The 20,652-nt window shown below is 34.3% G+C and overlaps 2 protein-coding genes across 5 annotated transcripts; both read right to left on the bottom strand.

Moving 5' to 3' along the window:
- On the bottom strand, window positions 1-4,607 carry LOC105164974 (eukaryotic initiation factor 4A-3). The gene is made up of 8 exons (XM_088882136.1): window positions 4,119-4,607; window positions 3,382-3,622; window positions 3,154-3,234; window positions 2,714-2,821; window positions 2,208-2,327; window positions 1,398-1,565; window positions 772-858; window positions 1-461 (listed from the first exon to the last, which is right to left on the bottom strand). Exons 1-8 carry the CDS (start codon window positions 4,424-4,426, stop codon window positions 348-350), a joined length of 1,227 nt encoding a protein of 408 aa, XP_088738262.1. The 5' UTR covers window positions 4,427-4,607; the 3' UTR covers window positions 1-347.
- An 871-nt stretch (window positions 4,608-5,478) lies between these two features.
- Window positions 5,479-16,112, bottom strand: RECQL2 (RECQ helicase L2). Of its 4 annotated transcripts, XM_011083829.3 has the most exons (20): window positions 15,872-16,110; window positions 15,172-15,392; window positions 13,940-14,086; window positions 13,656-13,871; window positions 13,207-13,311; window positions 13,003-13,107; window positions 12,763-12,885; window positions 12,070-12,158; window positions 11,658-11,694; window positions 11,551-11,584; window positions 11,084-11,136; window positions 10,938-11,015; window positions 10,793-10,858; window positions 10,162-10,228; window positions 10,019-10,072; window positions 9,333-9,440; window positions 7,771-7,835; window positions 7,267-7,345; window positions 6,404-6,621; window positions 5,479-5,784 (listed from the first exon to the last, which is right to left on the bottom strand). In XM_011083829.3, exons 1-20 carry the CDS (start codon window positions 15,936-15,938, stop codon window positions 5,584-5,586), a joined length of 2,133 nt encoding a protein of 710 aa, XP_011082131.1. In that variant the 5' UTR covers window positions 15,939-16,110; the 3' UTR covers window positions 5,479-5,583. The 4 variants fall into 4 exon arrangements, 3 of the variants coding, with proteins under 3 accessions (XP_011082131.1, XP_011082132.1, XP_020549960.1); XM_011083830.3 differs by lacking the exon at window positions 15,872-16,110 and having other exon boundaries at window positions 13,940-14,099; window positions 15,172-15,313; XM_020694301.2 differs by lacking the exons at window positions 5,479-5,784; window positions 7,267-7,345 and having other exon boundaries at window positions 6,458-6,621; window positions 15,872-16,112.
- Between the last annotated feature and the right edge of the window lie 4,540 nt (window positions 16,113-20,652).

Here is a 20,652-nt window from a genome sequence, read left to right as displayed (position 1 = left end):
TTTCAAAAGAAAAACCAGCACTTACAATCAACTAAATTTCGATCAAATAACTATACGTCAATGGTAGGGAACATTCAGACCAGCAAATTCCATCAGCACCTAACAAACGAAGCCAGTGTAAAAGAAGTAGCTCTCCACCAATCCATTGAAATATAGTACAGTGACCCCAATCCACTAAACTACATCATGCTGAACATAAAAACCAGCACTCCCTTCACCCGCTTCTTCCTGTGAAGACGTACCCCAGAGAGAGGCCTAATTCAACCACGCACCATAACTGCCATCTCCGGCACATTCAGTATTTTACACAATATTAAAGTTCAGCCAATTGTACCATCAAAGAGAAGCTAAATCAGATCGGCCACGTTCATTGGCATTTCATCAATCTGCGTACTGTAGTACTGCTCAATATCTCTAAGGATTTTGATGTCATCACTTTTGACAAAATTTATTGCGACACCCTGCATACAGCCATGGAACCCACATTACATGAACTAGATATCTGTGAATGTCAGCAGTGATGGAGATGAAAGTGGGATTCTTCTGAACTAAGAGATGAAATGAAATTGAACTTAAAATGTTCAATCTATTTTGGAGCACGTATGGCAATTCATGAAACAACGATGAACTGAAGTAGACCATGAAAATTCCAAGATCTTGCAATATCAAAATCCCACCCCAGGCTCTTCCCTGTCTCAACTTTTAATGCTTGGTGAAGTATCTTAAAATAAAACACAAAGATCACAGGCCCTTAAAGGAGCGAGAAATTACCTTTCTCCCAAAACGACCAGATCGTCCGATGCGATGAATGTAAAGTTCTCGATTGTTAGGAAGATCATAATTAATCACCAGGGATACCTAGGGGACACAATAGAAAGACAACAAATGAATACTTCTTCAAGTGTGTATAAATTTGGTTAGAAAGGTAAAAGAAGGAATGAGATGAAAGCAAAAAACAAATCCTACAACATCATCCTGTTTTCAGAATACCACTACCAGTGCACTGTACAAAGTACTGCAGAAAAATTATCCAACATCAGTTGACAAAAGAATAGGTCAATGTCCTGAATATTATAATGACGAACATCAACTGAAATACTATTGCCCAATTCTAAGAAATAACATTGTTAATCAACATTAGGATTGTGCAGAACTTCATATAGGGGAAGTCCAGGACTCACAAAAACATAATACATGAGACTTAAATAATGCTCAAGTAATAATGAAATGTCCAAGTCCATATTTAATTCTGAACACATCCAATTTTTCACTTTGTCATCTTTCATGGGCTGTGAGATTTTTCTCAGAACAAAGTTCCATCTCCACCTCTCTTTTGCTGAATCCAATAAAAATACAACACTTGGGCAACAGAATTGGAAGGAAAGAAACTAGAGTACCTGCTGAACATCCAATCCCCTAGCCCACACATCTGTTGTGATAAGAACCCGCGTCTGGCCAGATCGAAACTCTCCCATAATTGCATCACGCTCCTTTTGCGGCATATCTCCATGCATAGACGAGACAGTAAAGTTATTCTCACGCATCTTTGCTGTAAGCCAATCCACCTGCCACATGCAAAGGAGAAGGAATAAAATGGCAGGCATAGTAACTGCTTTGCATATCAGTTACTTGGAGCACCATGACCTCACCTCTAACTAAATGTATCTCCACAGGTTCCTGCACCTAGTATTAACCACATTTGTGTAATTCCTCTAAAGATCCGTGAATTTTCAGGTTATGCGTATTTGATCAGAATGAAACTTCTTTCATATCCAGCACCCCACTACCCTAGTGTTACCGGTATGTTATACATAATCCTGCTTATTGTCTTACTATAATAAAGCTGCAACTGCAGCCACAACGTTAATTTCAGGAAGTATTATTTTCTGAATAGTTTTAGAGGCTCCTTTCTATATCAAAGTGGAAGATAAAAACACAAAATAGACTATGCGTTCGAAGCCTACACAGGAAACCCGAACACTCAACAAGTTGAACAGTGGCAACAACTAATACCATGTTAAGAAAGGAGAAGTAACCAAAGACCACAAACAAGTACTCAAGATTTTATTGGTTCCACCAAATTATTTATGCTTAGCATAATCATACCAAGAAACAGGGAATTGTAAATAAGGAGAAGATTGGAAAATTTTTTACACGATCATCAATAGCAACAGTAATACTGAACAATGCGACACCAGAAATATTACCTTCCGCTTTGTGTTACAAAAGATAACGGCCTGGGTAATTGTAAGGGTATCATATAGATCACACAGAGTATCAAATTTCCATTCTTCTCTCTCTACAGCGACAAAGAATTGCTTGATGCCCTGTTACAATAAAAATGAAAATCAGAAAATGTGAAAAAAAACAGAAGATCTGATGTGGAGCCCACATCTTGACAGCCGAAGGCTTTTTTTTAACATAGGAAAGGTGTTTATATCTTTCTTATTGCCAAGGAAGAACAGGGAGAGCATAATGAGCTAAATAGATGACACTACCGCTTCGGTCAACATACATGTAGGCATACTAAATAGCTCTCCATTGCTTCTGCTATTTTTAACCACTGCTATTTGCTAATAATGTAGCAGAATGGGACAAGAGGCTTGAAATATTTTTCATACAGTTACCCCTTTCCACACACCCTTCCCATCCTCTACAGTAGGATAAAAGATAATTACCATTAATTAAAAAATAGAAATAAAGGGAAACATACCTCGAGGGTCAATTCATCACGCTTTACAAGGATACGAACCGGATCAGTCATGAATTTGCTAGTCATCTCCAATATTTCATTTGGGAGGGTAGCGGAGATTAAGACAACCTAAAACAACAATTATACATATTAAATAATATTAAAGGAATCAGCCATATGCAAGCTCTATGAAACTGCATATGTGCCATAAAGTCATTCAAAACCATTTGGCAGATTGTCATGATGTCATACATAAGCATATTGGTCAAATTCAGAATTCAATAGAATTCAGATTGGCATACACACACATTTGTACTCAAAAGCAGATCTAGATAGAATCATATGTATTTCAGAGGTGTGCGGCCATGTCAACAGCTACATCAGAAATCTTAGCATACATTAACATCAATGTAGCAATAGATTTTTGATTGGAAAAGGGGAGAGAAAGAGAGAGAGATCACCTGAAGTTCTGGAGGAAGATATCTGTAAACATCATAAATCTGGTCCTTGAACCCTCTGCTCAACATTTCATCAGATTCATCCTGATGATATTAAAGAAAGAGAAGATGTAACAAGCCAGAACAACCTAATTTAGCTAGACATAATATCATAATATAGTGATTGGATCAAAAGCACCACATGATGCACAACTAAGCCAAGTAAATAAATGAGAATAAATATAAACTCACCAGAACTAATAATTTGATTGATCTAGTTCGTAAAGTTCTCCTCTTGATCATGTCACAAACTCTTCCAGGAGTGCCTGATACCACATGAACTCCATGCTCCAGTTTTCTTATATCCTCGCCCACGCTTTTGCCACCTATGCAAGCATGAGCTTGTACATTTATATAGTCACCAATTGCCAATATTACTTTCTCTGTCTGGGCAGCCAACTCCCTTGTAGGTGACAATATCAAGGCTTGGACTCTAATAACAAAGAAGAAATCAGTAAATAAATATTCCAGTAAAGAAATTCTGTATTAAGTTGTTATCAAAATCTAAAGTAGAAAATAAAATTTAGCAGATGTAGAGACAAGAATCCTGGTTGATCAGTTGATTACTAGAAACCTAGGCAGAAAGACCCACAGTTAAGAATTCTCCTAAGTGACAAATCAGCCAAATGCAGGAATCAACTGGGAGAAGATAAATTATGCTGTCTTAAACTAAGAACTGATATTCTATCCTGGAAACAGCAGTCCACACATACTGCGCAAACAAAAACGAAAAAAAAAAACCCTGAAAACATGAATCAACAAGGAACGAGCTTACCAGCATAAGACATTGCATTTTAACTTAACCCAGAACAGCAATTCCCTAGACCACTATTCGCCATATAGAGTAACAGCAAGCTAATTACAAAAAGAACACCAACCACGTAAGCCATGATAATCATGCAACAACCAACCAAGAACCAAAACCATACTCTGAAGACTTGGTGTCGACAATTTGACAAACAGCGAGTGCAATCATGGAAGTCTTCCCGGTACCAGACTGCGCCTGAGCGATGACATCACGTCCGGAGATAATCGGAAGAACAGCACGCTGCTGAATGGCAGAAGGCTTCTCGAAACCGTAGTTGTAAATCCCTCTAAGGAGATCGTCCTTTATTCCCATCTCGTCGAAGCTCGTGATTGGCTCCACGCCTTTGGAAGTCTCAAAGACGAGCTTGGCGTCGTCCTCCTCCATAGCTCGCCGAGCACCTCCTCCTCTCTGAAACCCCGCCGCCGCCATGTTGCTTAATCGAGTGGCGTCGGAGAGGAGAGAATATGTGGAAATTTCCTAACAGGCGAAGAAAATGGAAAGTGCCCTAGCTCGCGATTTGAGCCTCGAAATCCGATATCTTGGTAGGGCAGGAGAGCGGATGTACTTCGTATTAAATTAAAGTCGCGCGAGGCGGTGGATCCCCCAATATGTGCAAAACTTGTAGTTCCCAACTTTTTATGAATGGAAAATTCTAATCCAAATCAACTATCATCGAGTTTAAATTAATTGTAATATAAGTATAATATTTATAATATAATTAATATATAGTTTAAGAAAATTGATGACACGTATTATATTTATTTTGTAATTAATTTAATTTAATTTGAATAAGAATTTTTTTAAACCATTATGATACGACAAATCACATTTAATACTTTAAACGTTTGTTTCTATCTAATAAATAGATCATATCATTTATCAAAATTCAATCGGACATTGATACAAAAAAGAATAAAAAACACTCTCAATTAATTTATTATTCACTTAACATAGGTAAAATAATTTTTTTTGAACATACTTTTATAAAAGTTGAGATATATCTCATCGTATGCATTAAGGTTTAAAAATGTACAAAGAGTAATTTGGTCAGCAAAGATATATTTGACATGCAACATATTAGTAATAAATCAATCGGATAAATCATCAAATCCGAATTTGCAATAATAGCATATTCGATGTATTTTAACTAACAAAAAGGTTTATTTGTTAAACAGAAATAAATGTCAGGATTAATAAATATAATTTTTAAAATTATAAATAATTTACATATAATTATACCAAATAGCAAGGGAGACAAATGGTGTTGACGTGGCTACTGACTCATCAGAATCTGCTGACGTGGGTGGAATATAAAACTCCTGGGGTTATATGGATGCAGGCAGCTCCGGGGCATAGGTAACTGATGTGGAAGCTGACAAGGCCATGCAGCTAATGCCACAACTAACATAGCAGATGAGTCAACTCATCCACTACACGTAATTTTTCACCATTCAAAAAACATTAGTGAAATTTGAAAATCATTTCAAGTAACTTTTTGGCATTTAGCAACTGACAGTTGGTATTTGTACTATCACCAGAACCAAAAGTATTCTTACTATTCAACGAAAAATAATAATACCATTCTTTCACGCTTCATCTCCACTGCTCTCAACGAGGACAACAGGTTTTTTGGTTTTTAACTTCTTAACGGCTCTGCCTTCGCAATCTTGCCCCCCACCTGAAAAATCATCATCCACCTGGCTGCTGTTGGATTCATAATTGTTAATTTCTTCAAGAATTTTTGGCCCGTATTTCTCTGCTTTCAGCTTTCCAATGATCTTCTCCAACTGCAAGATAGTTAGTAGGCACTGAGCCTCAGGATGATCTGATGTATGAAAGACTGAGAAACAGGGGAAGCGAGTTTTATACTGTATTGCAGTAGCAACAATATTTTGAGAAGATACATTACACACTAGGACGAAGTTTTCTTAGGTAAATATAATGAACAAGCATAAGATGCTAGGTTAGGGTACAACAGTAGTAGATGCTTCATAGTTTGATATATAATGAATGAATCACGGAAAAGGCATGAATTATATGATCCAAGTTGGAAGTGAAGAAAATTTGTTAAGAAGAGTTGATAGGGATCTCTTTTTCCAAATATGTAGTTAAACTTACGTATTATATGTTGACATATGTAACCTTTATAATGCAAATTTAAGAACAAATGCAGGCCCTTCAAAATGCAATTGTGGGAAATAAAACATTTGGAAACGCAAGCTTCCAGAATCATTGATACATAGAACGGATATGCACTTGCCTTTGATGATTGTGTTCTAAACTAGTATTTCAAGCCAGGAAAATCATATCAGCATATATTGGTCAGGGTTCTCTCATGGTAGCATAGTTAGCACCCACAAGAAACATTGATACAGAAATCAAGTGGTAATAGATGAGCGGCTGTACCTCTTCCATTGATTTTGGCTTCTTGGCACTCAACATGCTAACTTGCTGAGTGGATAATACCGAGTGAGGAAATATTCCCCCATCAACTGAAGCAAGTTCCTTTCGCAGCTCATCAAGTCTAAATTCCAACCCACTAGATTTGCCACGCTTGTGGGTTTTCAAATCAGTTGAACTACTTTTCTGTCCAGAACGAACTTCAAGTTTAATTATCTTCTTTCCTGCAAGTAACACAATCATAGTTGGAAACAAAAATATTTGCAGAAAAATGACAAAAACAATATATGGTTCCAAAACTCTTTTCTTAGAGAGGGTAATACTCTGCTCTGAAATCCAGCATGTATTTACCCTGAAAAACCACCCGCACTAATTTTTTTTATTTGATTTACCCATTTATACTTTATGGTGGGGCATAGGCAACGAATGTGTACATCAGCACGTTCTGAAGACTTTTACTGGTATTTTCATGCACAAGAAGATTAACGGCGAGCAATATGGAGCTGAGGCAAAAACAAACATATAAAGAATTGCATTTGAAATGGAAAATAAAACAGAGACTTCAGTGAAAGGGAAGGTCGCCATGCAAAGACAAGACAGTAACTCAATTTAATCCTCAGCAGAACAATACCGCACGGGCCATAAATTAGTGCCAGGTTCTCGCTGACCAACCATTAGTCACAGGGTCTATAATTACATGAAACTTGGAAAATACTCTCAAAATGGATTTTCTTTTAGCTTTCAGAGTGGAGCAAATAGGCACAGATATGCACATATAAATACCAGAGATAGTGGTAAACAGCATTCATCTGCCAAAAAAGTGAATTTCGAACCAACTCAAGAGCATTCAGCATTATGGAGCATCTTACCATGCAAAACTTGCTTTGCTAAAGGTCCTACAGTAACATAGGCATTTGTCGCATAGGCACTATGCTGAAATTCTTCTTTCTGCATCAGAGGAGCGAGACATCATGCACTCAGAAAAGGAAAAGGGACTTTGAGCTCATTGTACTATTTTTTGTTTTTCTCTTGATAATTTTTGGCTGACAACAAACGAAGAAATTCAAGATCTGACAAACTAACAGCCATTAATTTGCAAAATTCTTGCAGCAATATTATCAACTAATTCATCTGGTCTCATTATCTCTCATTGATATTTCTTTCTAACTTAGGGGCTATTTTCCACTTAGCCCACAGCCAAAACATCAGAACAGGGTAATACAGTAATATACCAAGTTGTGCTGTTTATTTCGAGCAAAAAGATGATAATGACAAACGGATTCTGGGACTAAATCAAATATCAAAGACTACCCTTAACGCAAAGCAGATAGGAAATGGTTTAAAGAAAACAAGAGCTGGAAGCCAAGTCTTACCAAAACATGATCCACCACAAGCTGAACAATGAGAAGTTCCAAGTCCTCCTTTTTTAGCTCAGGATCTAAGTGAAGTCCACAAAATCAGTATTATGCAGAAATATCTGTGGACCTATGCACTATACCCGATACATGACAGTGAAAATCTGACGACATTCACCAATACAAACTTGCATCCACTATATATATATATATATAGAGAGAGAGAGAGAGAGAGAGGGAAATTTTTCCCCTGTAAATATCATTTTACGCAATTCAGATCTTTTTGAGGGAGGGAAAAAAGCACATTCTTTAGATAAAAAGGCAAAACAGACTAAGCACATGATCAGCATATGAATAACAACTTATTATAATACTTGGACAATCTCTTACAGGCTTTTCCAGTTTCAATTTAGTAGAGCTCATGTGTTAATAAGTGAGAAAGTATCAATCCAGATGTCTGGCATTCTAAGAATTTCAATAGACAAAGCATACTATAAAAGGATGAAACGAAGAACACGATAAACTTAATAAATTTCGAACAATGCTTTCTCGGATTGTATGGATTTCACATGCGGACTCCAGACATTGGAAAAAGTCTCACAGACGGAGAAGCAAAAATTGTCTATACCAGGGAATAAACACGAGATAGCAGACACCTAGAGAACTGGAACATTATACTAACAATTCAATGTATAAATATTTTAACTATCTTACTCATTTCAATTTTTTGGTGAATATTTATGAGGTTTTTAATTCTGTCCTATACTGGTAGAGCTCACGATAGGATAGGCTGTACATTGTTTTGCCTAGTAGATACTCGAGCATTGCGTTAGAGTCTACACATATAGCAACTCCATAGACTGACAAGATGCGCCTTTGGCCTTTGAGTCCTTTCAGACATTATAAATGATGATGAGTAGTGATGAGAGAGCTCCTACTCCAGGTTTTCCCTAATGTTTCGTTAGGAACCTACACTTTAGGACACATAGAAGTAATCCCCTCACACTTCCAAATGTGCCTGTTGAGCTTCTGATATTATTTATCTACATAAACAACCATCATTATAATCATCAGTCCAAACTCCACGGTATAAAGTTACCTAAAACATAGATGACTCTGACTCATGGAAAACAATCAGAATTAATTACAGAACATAAGGCATATCAGAGTAGGCTCTTTCAGATTGTAAAATTAAATAAAAAATATGGACAATGCTTGGAGAAACAAAAGGAAGATCTGTAATTGTTTAACTTGAAACAAAAATCAAGAATCTCAATCTGTAAATTAGTTTAAATTGAAGCAAAATCAAGAATCTCCACCTGATGTGTGAAATATTGCTATTTTAAAGATTCTCTTATTTGCTTTTCATTAAAACAGGTTCGCCTTAAAAGATTTGCACTCAGGAATGCCATTGGAATGAATGGCACAGGCAGAAATTTAGTGTTCAAATTACTACAATGTCAAAATTCAGAATGGTCGGGTTGATTAGCAATTTGATAGGGTTAAGGAAATTGTGGTAACTCTTCTCCAAACCATTCAAAATGAACATGATAGATCAAAAGCTATGAGCACCAACTCACCCAGATCCTTGTTCCTGCTCTTCATCTTGTCAACTAATTGCAATATTGTCACCCTCTGGTCATTCTCTTGCATTTCTTGCAACATAGACACTATAAGTTTTGCATGACCTGCAGTCATATTGCTGTTAGAATCAAAATGGATTTTGCTAAAAAGGATTGCACTTCATCCTATATGCAGAAACAGAGGAGTTGATAGTTATCCAGAAAAATTCTTCCTCCCAATTTAAATGGACCAAGTAACAGACAGAGGCACATCCTCACAAGAGAATAAGCACCCCAGGGTTCATAATGTTCTTAAATTTACAAAATGAAAACATAGATCTCTAACCACAGAACACTTTGCTATAGAATTCAATTTTATCTCCTCTGTTCAGAAGGCATATAGATTCCAAAGAGAAAAAAACTTAAGGATTTTCTATTAAGTATATAACTATTGACATTTCAACAATGATATGAGAGTAAAGCTAATTGCTTCTCAAGGACTGGTAAGGTAAGATAAATACAATCCAGAATCTCTTTGACTTGGCTATGACAATACCACACTCAGTTACCTGGCGATAAAGGAAATCTAGTTTTTCATTTATTGCATAGAGTATGTTAAAATGTCTATTGTGAAATTAATTTTCAGCATAAGCTATTGAATCAGATTTAAGAATCTTTTGAATCGGAGAATTTACTTGACATACCAGATACATCGAATTCTTTGATCTCGTCATAGGAGGAACAGTTATCACACATCCCTGAGAAAGAAGTATTATAAACCTAGTCAGGTTTTGCAAGCAAAAGAGTGATATGTTGATCAGCAGTTGCAACAAGCACCAAGTTGTACCATTACAATCTTGTAAAGGCTCAGCAAAGTGTCTGAAGAAAGCACCACGCCGACATTGCTGTTTAGACTATATAAAAGAAATGAAAGCTGAATCAATAGCTAAGTGCTTCCAGAAGGTAGAGAAGCTATTAGGATGAAGGTCATAAGACTGCTTTTCCAAAATCTTGACAGATGAGAAAGACCGCAAAATTAAGAAAAATGGATCATTCTTTCCATGCTTGAACACAGCTCTTGTAGTTCATGAAAATCAGACTTGATGCAGAACTCAAAAACTTTCAATCCTTTTTTTCTTTTTCATTTTTGGTTGGTGGGGGATTTGAGTGGCATGCAAAAAGGATGTAAGTATGTTCATAGTAGCCTTGTCTATTCACACTTAAAGGCATTTATCCACCTTAGAATGAACCACCAGGACGGTAACATTAATATTCATTGCGCAGCATATATTAGGATGCTAAATGACCAATTAAAATGTTCAATGTATCAATTCCAGATTAGACTTATACCTACATATTAATACAACCATAGAGATGGAAAGGGAGCTAATTATCTTACAATGCAAATTAAATGTTTTCTAAGGTGAGTTCCTAAAGGAAGTCGTTCTACACAGTTATAACCAATAAAATAATCATACCAGACAATACCGCACAATGTCGTAAAGATTTTGCAACCCTGAATTTTCAAAAAAGACCATTGAGCTCTGCAGAAAATGTGCTGACGTCAGATTCATAATCAGTTAATAACTGAAAAACGAATTTAATGATTCACCAACTAATTACCTGCCTAGAAACATCAGCTGGTCTAAAGTAGAGCAAGCATTCAGAAGGAAGCCCGTCTCTTCCAGCTCTACCACTCTCCTGAATAAGAGAAATTACAGGAAAAAAGACTCTAAAACCAAAACTAAATTATTTTGAGTAACACAAACCTGGTAATATGTCTCCATTGATTTGCTTAAGCTATGATGAACAACAAACCTGACTACAACCAACCATCATCATTACAAATACACAAAAGCAAATCCGTAATTGTTATGCATAAATGAAAAGCTTAACAGAAGACACTCTTAAAATGCCAAAATTATGCCTTAAATTTCTTCACTAGATATTGAATGTTCTATTGACCTAGCAAATGACTTATAAGAAATTTAACACACTCCCACTCCCAGGGAGAGCAATAATCCTAGGCTCTCAGAAATTTAGCAACTTCTCGCTTGTAGATCCTGTAGGAAACAGGTGGTTAGAACTTTTTATCACTAGACCAGATGTGCTTGAAATTATGGCCCCATGAACCACATCTCAGAGGAACTCAGTAATCTATTTGCTGAGAAATTAATGTGGTTTAAGTGAGTTCCCAAAGCTCAATTGTAGAGAAAATTAAACAAGACTTACTAACCATCTGGTTTGTTGATTCCCATTCCAAAAGCCACCTGCAAGACAACAAATTCCCCAATGATATGTTTTACATGATTACATTAGGGTACCAGAATCTCCTGAACATACCGTGCCAACAATGACTTGTAACTTGCCACTACTCCACCTATCACATAAATCACATGACAAACTCAGAAAGTCAAACATATAACATACAAAATGAGCACCAGCCTCATCAAAACTGAAATCCATCAACTTCAAAGACTAAAGTTTTGGACCTCCAAAAGACGACTGAAAACAATAAATAGATCATGAGACAATATAAAATAAAAAACACCAGCATACTATTATACTCATTTAAGCAAGCTACTATTTTCTGCATGAGGATAGCGAGGTTTGATATTTTGTAAGAGACACATTTCCAACCTAAAAATTTTAGGCCTAGCAGCTGCACGGGACTTAGCACACTCAATACAAATATACATGGCAGGCACAAAGACACAGTTCCTTTGACATGCGCAAACAAATTACAAACTAATACCGCATATGGACCTTCTCGCGAGCATGCACATCCATATCTGCATGGTAATAATCAGCTGAGATTCCCCTCTCGCGCAAATCTTTTGCAACCTAGAATTTTTTGGATATATTCATAATGCATGAATGGATAATATCTAAAAAACACTTCCATCCAGCCATGTAAAAGATAACATGATAAGCAGAATCATTTATATAGTTATGTCATTCATATCCAATTCAGATTGATATGCCGCAGCAATAATCACAGAATAATATGGCCGTCTAGGTGCAGCTTACACTTCAGATTACAACACTACGCATGCATAGTTGTACTTACAAGTTTTGGTGCCTAATTGCATTGCCTCATGGTAGATATCAAAAACCACATAACAATTAAGAATTCTAGTGATCAAAATTTAGTTGGAGAGGAGTACAGCGTCAAGCGTGCAGTTTATAAGAGCAGAGTGATGTGAAGCCCAAAGCAGCAGAAATTGCAAGTTCCGAACTCCAGATTCTTATCAATATTTTCAACCCAGTGCCCGCCTCCCCCACCCCAACCCAACAACCTCTCACAAACCTAATGCACATGTTCACTTATTAAATAAGTCAAATGATCCACCAATTAATTAGAGAAACCACACATGAATTTCCCTTATCAGATGAAAATGAATGATCAAGAAAGACCGCAGTTAGGTAAAAGAGGAAGATCACATACCTGTTCACACTCTTTTCTGGAAAAGCAATACACTATCCCAGATTCATTATTTGGATAGGATGTTTGTATATATTCAGCTATTCCATCAATCACTGACTTTCCAACAGAAGATTTTTCTCGTACCTGTGAAGTACATTGCATATTTCTAAACCATAAGCTGTGCAGCAGCAATCATGAATTTAAGATGTAATTCAAATCACTTAATAGTACTCGGAGAAATGGAAATAATGACAGCTATACCATGTAAAAGAGATTGGGCCTGTTCACAGAGCTAACAAATCTAATGCATTTCGGAATATGTAGCATATCCATCAGATCTTCTTGCACTTTTTTCGTAGCAGTGGCCTAGAGACAAAGACAAGTTGTATTTTACAGATATTAGTATAAAAAATTCATAACCTTCTAAATTTTGGTATACATCACTCAAATAAATAAATGACATACAGTTAAAGCAACCACTGGAACATCAGGAAACTGAGTCTTTAATATACCAAGGTTTCGGTAGTCTGGACGAAAATCATGGCCCCATTGACTACAACAATGTGCCTCCTGAAAGTAATTAAATTAACACGTTCAAATAAATATAAGCTACCATTTAACTGTATGTGTAGCTCTTAGATATAGAACACTGCAATTCAGTACCAAGAGCCAAAATAAAGGGGGAAAAGTAAAGGGAGAAAAGAAGAGGGCAAAAGGGGGAGGAAGAGGAATGAGAAAAGGAGCTATATGGGTTATGTGAACAGGATATGAGTGTAATTTGACTAATATAATTTCATATACGTGACATAAATTAAAGAAAGAAATTGAACACATGAACCAAAGCATAGAAAAAGAATTTTTTTACATAATTTGAGAAATAAAAGTTTCAGAAAATCATATAGTCAGATACTTACATCAATGGAAATTAGAGAGAGGCGACCACCATGATGACACTTTTCCAATTTTGACATAAATCTCTTGCTTTTTGATATCTTTTCTGGTGTGACATACAGTATTTTGAGCTCTCCTTCACCCTTTTCTAGAGCTTTATAAATGAACTTCTCATCTTCCTTGTTTGTTGTTGATGTCAACATGCATGCTCGGATACCTAAAGCAGCTAAACCCATTACCTGGACAATTATTAAAAATCAGAAACGGTTTTCTATTAATGCCAGCTAAACATTAAACTAATAACAACCTGATCTTGAATAAGCGACAACAGAGGACTGACAACAAGAGCCACTCCCTTTCTAAGGACTGCTGGAAGTTGGTAGCACAAACTCTTGCCTCCACCAGCAGCCATGATTACTAAAACGTCTCTTCCACTCATGATTGCATTTATGATCTATTCACAGGGACTAGATAAGTTTGACATGTAAACAAGGAACAAACTTTGATAAATTAACAGGATGTAGATTAAGGAAAACCTAATTCATGTAACTAGATGAACCATTAATGTTAAATTTATCATATATGAAAAAGAACAAGACACAAGTTGAAATATGTAGATTTATCTTGAATTTCAATAGGATGCAAGGGTGCCAAAAGACATTTTGACTGGCATTTCAGAAAGAACAAGTTTTTTTTCTCTGATGGCCAAAATGAGTTCAGTTGCAGATAAAGCAAATAAAATTATTAGAGTCCATAACAATCTTCTTCCAGAGCACAAATCAATGTAGACCCAAGTGAATCTCCTTAGCTAGATGTATAAAGCCCTGGAAGCTCAAGGTGGATTTTAAAATCAAAGTGTGTCAAGGCAATTTTTTTATTTTCTTTCTTTCTCATAGTTTTCCAGTTAGTAGGATCCATCGTGTCTATTTCTTCCACCAAGTTTGGCTTTATGACTGACGACCAACTACCTTAGCAGGTGTAAATAGCAATAGATATGAGTTCATGAAATTGCCAAAGTGCCAAGGAAGCTCCACTTGAAGACAACAACCATAGTTAATTGCCTTAACGAGCACAAATCCAAATTTAGTATATGGCAACAATAAGCTTGTCTTCAGCCATTTGTTCCCACACAAATACGTAGAGCATCTTTGCGGCTGTCTGCACAAATTGCTTGAGGAAATGAAATGTGCAGAGAGAGAGAGAATTATCTGCATCATCTCAGAATACTAATTGTTTCATTAAAAAAAAATCTATCAAGCAGACTGGCATGCAAAGTCATGCCTAAAAGCAAGCTTTTAAGCTATAGCATTAGAAACATAACATATCTCCTTCCGTTAGAATTACATTAACCCAACTAGTAGGATTTAATAGACTGGAAAAAGATCATAGAAATCAACCGGCATTCTAAGTTTAAGGCAGCAAAAAGTAACATGCATGCTTTTTACATTCAAGTAACCTCAACGTGTAATGGAAAATCTAGTTAATCATCTTCAAAAAGATAAATAGTTTGATATATATGTCTAGATAAGTTTGCCAAACCTCTCGCTGATTTGCACGATACGAAGATATACCAAAAACATTAAACCTAACATCATCAGCTTCAGCATCCCACTCAAACGGCCCAGACCACTTCTCCACAGAAACAGATGGTTCATCATCACCATTGCTCCTAGATGATTCATTATGCTCCAAAAGGGCTTTAAGTTCAGCTTGTCTCTCATAGAGCTTTTCTTGCTGATCGAGCAACATCTTTATTTGCTCTACAGAGAAGTAGAAAATATAACAGCCGTTACACACAAACCATACAGTGACATTCAGTCGATTCAAATGAAGATGAGAAAATGCGAAACAAAAAGTTATTAAAACACACGGAACAATAAATTTCTTTGGATTTTGACAAACATACATCACTGACTAACCGTAGAAATCCAAATTAAAGGAGTCAACACGAAATTAACATCAAATATATGCTACATTGGCGTTAAACATTGAAAACAAATTATCAGATAAGTCCTCTCAAATTTCAGGAACTGAATTGATACAATAACTAAAAAACCACAGCACTTCTGCGGAAGGAAGAAAAAAAATGCTCTAAGCTGCGATAGGCATAGAAAACCATAGCCAAAAGAAGGAAAGAAAAAAAAAATTAAAAAAAAAAAGAAAACAAAGCAAATGAACTAATTGGGAAACATTAGCAAAGAAAACAGCCAAAATAATACAAAATCAAAAAGAAAAATACCTTGAACATCCCGAAGCTCCATTTCAACGCCGAGTAACTCCGTTAACATTTCTTCAGTTCTTCCCATTTTTCCTTTTCTTCCAAACTCGAACTCTTCCTCAGAAGATAAATAAAATACAAATATAGGACGAGAAATAAATTTGATCAGCTTTTGCTTCAGTTTTTCCAGCTGATGCGAGTTCGAGAATTGGAGGTTCTCCGTTCTCCTACCACAATGGTGAATTGAAGAAAACAAATAGTTATTGGATCTATAATGTGGACTGTAATATCAGCTTATGTCCAATACATGGGCTTATACCATGCTATTAGGCACAAGCCCAATACACTCAGTGAACAGCCCAGTTCCAATTAAAGCTCTTACGGCCCAAACAGTATGAGCCCAACCACATGTTACAACGCCAAATATCTAAAGACAATATGTCGTTTGAATTGAACTTCCAATCCCACGAATGTGAGTATATATACTTTTACTTTTAAAATGAGTAACTTTTATATTAGTATTTAGTTTTATCTTTAATATTATTTTTGTATTTGAAAAATCATAAATGATTTAATTATTAATCGATTTTCGTTATTAATGTTACTTTTGTATACGAGTAATTACAAATATCTTAATTAATATCCCAGATTCACCATTAATATTATTCTTGCGATATAATGACTAAATTCGAATGTTAATTGAGCCATTTATACTATTCACGTGCCAAACTGACATTTGTAGCGAAATTCAGGTGCCAATATGATTTATACCTTTTTTATAATCGCTTCTTGTATATCTATTTCTTTAAGGGTTTATTTGGTCGTGGTGAAAAGTTGACGTATAAGAAAATGAAAGTAAATATTGATGTATAAGAAAAAGTTTGGTGTTTGATTAGAAAGAATATTTTGAAGAGAAGTAAAACTGAATGTATATAAAACTCCATCGGAGTTTAATATCGTTTCCGACACTTTCCGTCCAACATTGGGCGGGGAAAAAGAAAAAAAAAAGTACATATTCTCATCTATATATTTTCCCAATCTTTTTTTTTTCATTCCTATTGATAATATAGATACATACTTTTTTATAAAAGATAAACAGATCGCCTAAAATCTACTACGTGAGTGATCATTTGTAGTATTTTTTTATTTTATTTGAACTGAATAATTTAGAATAAATGCAAAATACTTATTTTTATGAATATTTTTATTAATAAAAAATATTTTTGCTTTTGTTTGATGAATTTTTCTACTAATAAGATTTTTAAATCTTTTATATACTAAAATTATTTTAGTATAATAGTAACTTATTTATTTTTTAATACAAAATAGAGAGAAAAAGTCAAACAGTAACATTATAAAAAAGTATTTTATTCTCAATCTAGTTTTCTCGTACCAAATAAAAGAGAAAGAGTTTTAGAAACTTATTCCCCTTCCAATCATACCAAACAACCCCCTCTCCTTTGCCTTTTCGCTCCTCTTTTTCTCTCATTTGAATCAAACGAATCATAAATATATACTCTAACTTAAAAATATCAATATATACAATTAATTTTTAAATTAAAATATATTAAAAGACGTAAGAAACTCCATTATAATAATATTTTGTGTAACTTTAAAGTTTGTACCTATTCGATTTAGTACTATAAACAGAAACTTTTATTTTGTAACTATAAATAGAGCTGTGGAAATGAAATTATGTACAATTTCTTGCATAGTTCCTCAAGATCATGTCAATATGCTCCCCTGTCCTGGAAAGTCACTTCTGATGATGAGAATAAAAAGACAAAATTAAATAAGATGAATAAATATGATAGAAAACTTTTCTGCTAAAGTCTGGTTCGTGCTTGATCCCATTATTGATCCTTGATGCAAAAATATTAATCGTTTAAACAGATAAACTAGTTATGACAGTTGGTACGACCTCACGACCTCGCGTTTTTTTATCGTTTCGTCAGTCAAGCAACGTCAGTTGGCTAATTCCCTAAATAATGAACAATCCTGAAAACATTCACAAGATCTAATTCACTAACAATATTAATAAATATAAATGCCTAACCAATAAATTCCTGCGATAATCTATTTAAATTCCCTGCGATATAAAAGTGGTGTATCTTGTCCGGCATTCAATTCCCCCAAAAAGTAAGGGATGTCAATCATCGCCTCATCCCCCATCTGGCCACATAATTGTTCAAAGGTCATCATCTCTCCCAGTGGTTAGGCCCTTAAAAGACTCCCCTAAAGAAATTCCACAGATTCCTTGTCCCAGATGGGACCCTTATCTTAGTTTTCTGTTTATCGAGATTTGAATTCGAAATCTCCCATCTTCACGCATATGTAATCAACAGCTAGGATCAACCTAAATTAGCCAACAGATTCAAGGGCATTCTGGTCCCATCCCTTCACAAGTTGCATCTCTCAAACCCCTACAACAAACTTTCAGTTACGAGGGCACATACACGATTGCTATAATAAAAGTTAACTAATTAAATTATTTGCTCCAAGCAAGTCTTCCGACAAAAGATATAGGTTATAAGTAATTAATATAAAATTGAGATAATTACACTCCTCTCTTTGGATATTTAGTGTAATTATATATAAACCCCCTACAGTTTGAAAATTTTCATCTTACCCCTGAGGGATGTATCCATCTAACAGTTAGGTTTATTTATTAGTTAAAATTCACTGAATTTGTTGATATTAATTAAAAAAAACCTTTATGAAAATTGATATTTAACATCGACTAACTTATTATTGATTTATTGGAGGTCAAATCATTTTTCTGACTAAACTAACCGTATGACAGTGAAGTTAAACCTCTTTACATGCATTAATATGTGAAAGCGTATAAAGATAATTTGGTCATAAAAATGATTAATTTAACATATAATAAATTAATCGATAGTAAATATAAATTTTTATCTGAATTTTTTGTTAATATAAATAAATTTGGTAAATTCATTTTTTATATGAAAGCAAACTTTAAAAGTTATATATAATTTTTTAAATTATAAAAGATTTATATGATACAAAGTGTTTAGGTGATTAGTGTGTAATTACCCCTATAAAAAATCGTATGGAGACACGAAGAGGTCGGCGTCATGGGCAACATGTGAGGCTGACAGCAGCAGCGGTACTTCTCACAACCCGACAAATAAAACTTTTCGGTCTTGTACGCCGTATTACACGTGTCCGGATAAAGGGCCCCACGTATATTTTAAAGCCAGGCTACTACGTCACTAGTGACGTCACAACTTTTTAAAACCGTGGGACGAGTTCAGCTCTGCAAATTAAGGTTTTTGTCTCAACAATAAAGTTAATTTTGAACTTTGAGTCTTATATGAATATTACTTTATTATTTTGTATTACTTCCATCGTTATGAATAAAATTATTAATGAATTTAATAATTTAGAGTATTTTACTTACGTTGCATCATTTAACTTGCGATTTTATAAAAAAAATTGTAAATTTATATATCGTCGTGTTTTGAAATAAAGTAATTAATAAATTTAAAAGCATGGAATTCAGATCTGCCATAACGAAGTTTGAATCGAGTCTTATGAAATTATTCTTCTAAACATAATATTCACAAAATACGTGTATGATGTATTATCTTAAATAAAAATATGGCATAATATTAGGATAAATCACAACGAATTTTTTTTAGATTTATCATAATTATAAATATATAATTGTTGTTTTGGATTTTCATTCGATTTTTCTGTTAATATCAATAAATTCAGTGAATTTTGATTAATATAGAAATTAATTTGTCGGACCAAAATAAATTTAAAAAATATTAGATATAATTTTTCAAATTACAAAAGGATAATTTAAGTCCAATCGGAATTCATTGTGATTTATAACGCGAGGAAAAGTCATTAAATTTTGGTGGTGTATGGAACAGTGCGTGTTTAAAAGGCCAGCTTTATGAGGCACTCGCTCCCAAACTTGTGTCCCTTTTCACATTTATGAATCTCTTATCCCATCCCCACCCCCACCTCCAATGTATACATATTTATTTTATTTAATATAAACCTGCTGATAAATTGATGTATTGCTCAATTTATTAATATTGATGTAATATTATATAGAGTTTATTATATTTTTATCCCGTCTAAAATGCGGGATTACAATTAATTTGCAATCTGTACTTGACTTCATTTCTTTAAAATTTGGACAAAAAATGATTATTAGCAGCAACAAAAAAAAAAAGAATGTAAAATTTTAAATTTGCCCGTCATGTAAATTTTTAGGTATACTTTTATATTTATAAAAGGATAAATTTATTTTAGTTATATATGGAGTGATGTTCACATCACTATATTTTTCCCTTTCAAGAATAAAATTATTACATGAAAATATTAAATGATTGATAAATTTAAAATTTATATAATTTTTGTTGCCAATATCAATATTTTTCGTTCACATTCTAACGAAAAGGAGATTAAGTGTAAACAATGAATTTTCAAAAAGGATGTAAGTGTCATTTGGAAACTTCTTTTAGAGAATGTATAATTTTTTATTTTCAGATGAGTCTAAATATAATTAACTCTATTATATAATCATCACTTCTATAAAACCTAATGTCAGCAAATTCATAAATTTTGACTAATTAAGAAATTTATTTGTTGTATGAAAATAAATATCAGGAATCTTAAATATAATTTATTATTATACTAAATTTCATAAGATAACAATATAATTGTTTCTATTAATTAATTGTGATTAATACTTAAATTGTCGAGTTGCTTTTATTCATATCATTTTTTTTTTCTAATTTTTAAATGTTATGTTTGGATTT

The sequence above is a fragment of the Sesamum indicum genome, linkage group LG6 (assembly GCF_026168435.1).
Source record: "Sesamum indicum cultivar Baizhima isolate 11 linkage group LG6, ASM2616843v1, whole genome shotgun sequence".
Classification (NCBI taxonomy): domain Eukaryota; kingdom Viridiplantae; phylum Streptophyta; class Magnoliopsida; order Lamiales; family Pedaliaceae; genus Sesamum; species Sesamum indicum.
The sequence above is the reverse complement of the archived record's forward strand: the minus strand, read 5'-3'. Positions and strand labels throughout refer to the sequence as shown.